General features: G+C 50.8%; 1 protein-coding gene across 2 annotated transcripts in view; it reads left to right on the plus strand.

The window, feature by feature from the left end:
- The first annotated feature begins 339 nt into the window (after positions 1–339).
- The window catches only part of Zbtb10 (zinc finger and BTB domain containing 10), a 33,251-nt gene continuing 28,040 nt past the window's right edge, over positions 340–5,550 (plus strand). For both annotated transcript variants that reach the window (XM_031376330.1, XM_031376331.1), the window contains exon 1: positions 340–1,410. In XM_031376330.1, the coding sequence (XP_031232190.1) occupies positions 442–1,410 (969 nt within the window). In that variant the 5' untranslated portion in view covers positions 340–441. The remainder of the gene's footprint in view (positions 1,411–5,550) is intronic.

Below are 5,550 nucleotides of genomic sequence, written 5' to 3' on the forward strand. Positions count from 1 at the left end.
CCGGCCGGTGTGTGCGCGCAGCGCCGAAGCGGGGCAAGCGGAGGAGCGCTCCGCACTCCACTCCACTCCTCCTCAACTTCGAAGGCCGCACGCGCCCCGGCTCGTCGCTCCGCCGCCCGCCCACCTCTCCGCGCGGGACTCTCGCAGCCCCGAGCGCGGCGGGGCGGGGGGTTGGAAGGAGAGGACGCGGCTTGGGACAGCGGCGGCGGCGGCAGAAGACGCGTGCGGCGGCCGCCTCCGGGAGCCAGCGCGAGCCGGCGGGAGGGTGAGGCCGGGCCGGCGGGAGCGCAGCGCAGCGCGGCGCGGCGCGGCGCAGCGCCGGGGGCGGGGGCGGGGGTGAAGCGTTGGGGGGAGCCGCGGCGAGCGCGCGGGACGCGGCCCGAGCCCGAGCCCGAGCCGGGGCGCGAGCCGAGGCACCGGGCGGTGGCGGCGGCGCGCGCCATGTCGTTCAGTGAAATGAACCGCAGGACGCTGGCGTTCCGAGGAGGCGGGTTGGTCACCGGCGGCGGCGGCGGCCCCACGAACAATAACGCTGGCGGGGAGGCCTCCCTTTGGCCTCCGCAGCCGCAGCCACGACTGCCCGCGCCGCCCGCGCCGCTGCAGCCCAATGGGCGCGGGGCCGACGAGGAAATGGAATTGGAGGGCCTGGAGCCCCAAGACTCGGAGGCCTCCGGCGGGGCGGCCGCCGAGGACGTCAAGGAGTTGCTGCTGCTCCCTCCTCAGGACACGGGCGGCCCCTCCTTGCTGGGCGGCGGCCCGGGGGGCCCCCTGCTAGCGGAAAGGAACCGTCGGACTCTGGCCTTCCGCGGGGGAGGCGGCGGCGGGGGTCTCGGCAACAATGGCAGCAGCCGCGGCCGCCCGGAGACCTCGGCGTGGCCCCTCAGGCATTTCAATGGGCGAGGGCTGGCGGCCGTGGATCCGGAGCTGGACGCGCTGGAGGGGAAGGAGTTGATGCAGGACGGGGCGTCCCTGAGCTACAGCACCGAGGAGGAGGGGGCGAGCCCGGGCGATGGCAGTGGGGCGGAAGGCGGCGGCGGCAGCTGCGGCAGCAGCAGCAGGCGGTCGGGAGGCGATGGTGGGGACGAAGCGGAGGGCAGCGGCGTTGTGGGAGCTGGCGAAGGCGAGACCGTCCAGCACTTCCCGCTCGCGAGGCCCAAGTCCCTCCTGCAGAAGCTCCAGAGCTCCTTCCAGACCTCCTGGCTCAAGGACTTCCCTTGGCTGCGCTACTCCAGGGATACTGGCCTTATGTTTTGCGGCTGGTGCCAAAAGACCCCGGAGGACGGGGTCGGCGTGGACCTCCCCCAGCTGGGGCACGATGAGCTTTCGCGAGGGACCCGCAACTACAAGAAAACCCTGCTCCTGAGGCACCACGTCTCCACCGAACACAAACTCCACGAAGCCAACGCCCAGGTACCGTACCGTAGATCCTGCTCTTGCTTTTCGTCAGATCTTTTTGGGGAAAGGTTTATCAGTGGGAAGGGCTAAAAACTGAAGCAAAGAAGGGGGAAATTAACATCCTCGGGGTGGGGGGAAGACGTTGATCCGATCGATCGGTCGAGAGAGGTTCGGGGGAGCTTACGCACAGGGGTTTGGAAAGCCTCGAAACAAAGTTTTCCAAAGTTGTGGATCTGTTGGGGGAGGGGGGTGGGACGACAGTTTTCTAATGATAGCTCTCTGGGTTTATTTTATTTCTCATGAGTTAGGGTTTGCCTATGAGATTGAATCCGAGAGAGAGGTTGGAGATTTTAACCTTAGATTGTCTTTTCCATCAAAAAGATTTTTTTTTTAAGCGAGCAGAGGTTTTAGAACAGTCCACTGTCTTGTGTTCGTGGACACTATTTAAGTGCTAGAAGTAGCCTGAAGAATGGATTAAACAGTTTCCTTAAGCTTCGGTGCTACTGGCTGTCCACTCTTAAAACTCAACGTCAGGTCGAGATAATGTGAAATACGAGGCTTATGCAAATGTACAGGAAGTTAGTTGACTAATGTGAATAATTTTACGATGTCCATCTCTGTTAAACTTGTAGAACCTTAAGCAGGCTCTTTTTTTTTTTATAAAATCATTGTATATTTTAGCTACTTCTATTGATATTTCTCTTCTGAGAATATTATCCCTTTCAAAAACATGGTCGTGAATAGCTTATGTGAAGGGTGCGTTAATCTTAGCTTTGAAAATGTTTAATGCGAACTGATTTGGGCTTAATTTGCTCACTGGAAAACCCTAGTTACAAAACAAGCCTACCTATGAGATTTAAACCCCCACTTTTTTTACAGGAGCCCCTAACCATTTTGATAGTCCTTTTCAAGTCAAATAGATGTTGGTCAGTCCTCCTTTTTATGACTCAGACAACCTGTGGTGGTGGGTGGAATTCATTCTTTTGTGTTGCTGGCCAGTCCTTGATTTTAGAAAAGTCACCACTCAGGTATTAGTACCTCACTGTGGTGTTTATGGGAGCCATCCTGCTGCTCAGCACACTTACACTAGAGTTTATTAGTCACACAAGTAACCCAGCTTAGCAGAGCTTTACTTTTAAAAGCATGGGGTTATTTTTGTTTGGTTTTCTTTTTCCTCCACAAGGCAGGGAAATGGAGTTTGTTTGGGCTGAATTTTTTATTTGCACAAATTTGCCTAAATTTGTAGAAGGGAAGGGACCTCCTCTACCCCATTTCTTTCTCTCCTCTCCAGGGCCCTGGTTGGCCTCAAGCATGCCTTGATCATACCCTTTCTCAGATGTTTGGACTACAGGCATGCCCACCACACCCAGCTGAAGGTTTAAATAGTGCTGGATAGCTGATCTGGGATTCCTCCCCCCCAACCCCTCCCCACTCAGAAATCCGCTTGCCTCTGCCTCCTAAGTGCTGGGATTAAAGGTGTGTGCTACCATCACCCAGCTGATCTGGGATCTTACACTGGGTAGGGCAGTGCTCTCACTGCTGATCCTCACTCCCCACACCCAAGATTTGTTTATTTCCTGGTCCCTCGTTCACCAATGTCAGCATTTACGTTTTTTTATCTTATTGCAGCAGGATCTTGGGTAGCATGGGTTGACCTCAGAGTGTCTTTGTGTTATCCCTTTGTAGTGGTATTGCTCTTGAGTGGAGAACAGATTATCTTTCCTTTCATGCTTTCCAGGACTGAGTCTCCCAAGCCTGGGCATTTTGAGTTTTTCTCACTATAAATGTAATTCAGTTTCAGTATTAGCTTCCTCATTTTAAAAATGAGATGAAAGCTGAAGAGATGGCTTGGTGGTTAAGAATGCTTGTTTGTTCTTCATAAGGTGAGGTTTGGTTGTCTTTACTATGTGGTAGCTCACAGTCATCCATAATTCTAGTTGCCAGGACATCCAGCAGACACAAATGTGATGCATGTGTGTATATTCATACATACAAAGCTTATGCCAGTAGTCCCCATACTAGGAAGTGGAAACATGAGATGAGTAGTTCAAGGTCATCTTCAGGTAAACTACCTGAGACTACCTGAGTGTTAAAATAAAATACTGTATGTGAGTTCTGAAACTGAAGCAAGAGTTGAGTTTGACCTGGGCATGATGTCACATTCCCTTTATCCCAGTGCTGTCTAAAACTAAAGGCATCAGGAGCTCACATATAGAGCCGCCAACTAGGGCTTTGTAGTGAGACCCTGGAAGCTAGAAGGGATTCATTCCCTCCTTTTCTCACACTTTCCTTTGAGATAGGGCCTCATTTTGGCTCAGACTGACTTTGAATTCATGATCACCCTGCCTCTCCTCCAGAGTTTTCTAAGACTATCGATATGAATAACCACTGCACACCAGTGTGCTTTCTTAATTTTTTTCCTTCCTTCCTTCCTTCCTTCCTTTCCTTCCTTCCTTCCTTCCTTTCCTTCCTTTCTTCCCTCCCCCTACTCCCCAGGGTTTCCCTGTGTAGCCCTGGCTGTCCTGGAATTCTGTACACCAGGCTGATCTGCTGCCTGGGTGTTGGGATTAAAGGTGTGTGTCAACACATCCAGCTATCATTCATTTTAGTTTTTCTACATAGGTAAGGATCAAACTCAAGGTCTCATTTATGCTAGGCAATCACTCTGCCACTGATCTGCACCTGAAAGACTCCTTTTTCTATTAAAAGATCTTTTGTGATGTCATAAATTTTTAATCCCCCTCCCTTTTTTTTTACATGGAGGTGAGTGTGTGTGTGTGTTGTGTATAGTGGGTTTGTACACTTGAGTTGTAGGTGCCTGAGGAAGCCAGAGGTATGGGATCTGCCTGGAACCTAGTTCCTGGGCTTGTGAATCAATCACTTGATGAAGGCAGTCAGAATGAAACGCCAACCCTTGGGAAAGAGCAGCAAGTGCTGAGCCATCTCTTCAGTCTCTGTTGTGTTGCTTTTAAAGACAGTATTTTACTTTGCTCATTAGTGTTTTGGGACAGGGTCTTTTCATATGGCCCCAGCTGGTCTGAAGCTCACTTTGTGGATGAGCCTGGCCTTGAACTTGTAGAGATCTACCTGCCTCTATCTCTGCCTCGAGTTCCTGGGGTTAAAGGCATGTGTTAGATTTATGAGAGTTAATATGTTGTTATAAGTACATTGCTAAAGTTTACTTTTATTTCTTATTTTCTTGGGAGGTCAGATACTGGAATTGAAAAGCTAAGGCCTCTTGCAAGTTGGTGAGAGCTTTACTGTTGAACTGTATCTTTAGTGCCCCCCCACCCCCCCTTTTACACAGAGGCATGGTTTCTTTGTGTAGCCCTGTGTCTTCCTCTGCTTCCTGGTGCTGGAATTAAAGGTTGGGTGCCACCACCACCACCTTTTAAGACAGGATCTTAACAGGTATTGCCTAGGCTGGTCTGGAACTCTTACCCTGCAAGCCCTGGTAGGCCAACACTTGTGAGTGCCCTGGTCCAGGCTCTTGAGTTGCTGGAACTACAGACATGTTCCTTGCCTGAGACCTGTTTCTTATGCTTTATATGTCTTTTGTTTCTTCCTCCTCTTCCTCTCCTCCTCCTCCCCCTCCTCTTATTTTGTTTTGGTTGTGACCAAAAACAAACAACAAAACTGGAGTACTTTCTTTGATTTTTTTTTTTTTTTTTTTTTTTTTTTTTTTTTTTTTTTTTTTTGGAGCTAGGTTTTTGCAAGGTTTCCCAGGCTTGTTGGAGCCTAAACGTCTGGTCATCTCCTGCCTCTACTCCCTAGTAATTGGAAGTCAGAGTGTGTCAGTCTACTTGGATTCAGTGCCTGTCTTTTTAATTAGACCTTAGTTGTTAAGGACCGCCCCCAAAGAGAGTGGTGCTTTGATGGTGGGGCTTGGGGTTTTGTTGTTTTTGAGGCACAGTTTTTTGTTTTTTTTTAAGGATTTTATTTTATTACTATTTGTAAGTACACTGTAGCTGTCTTCAGACACAACAGAAGACAGCATGATTGGGTGGTTGTGAGCCACCACGTGGTTGCTGGGATCTGAACTTGCGACCTTTGGAAGAGCAGTGCTCTTAACCACTGAGCCATCTCACCAGCCCGAGGCACAGTTTCTTATTACCTCAAACTCATGATTATTTTAAGACCGTGTGTGTGTGTGTG

The sequence above is a fragment of the Mastomys coucha genome, unplaced genomic scaffold (genome assembly GCF_008632895.1).
Source record: "Mastomys coucha isolate ucsf_1 unplaced genomic scaffold, UCSF_Mcou_1 pScaffold17, whole genome shotgun sequence".
Classification (NCBI taxonomy): Eukaryota; Metazoa; Chordata; class Mammalia; order Rodentia; family Muridae; genus Mastomys; species Mastomys coucha.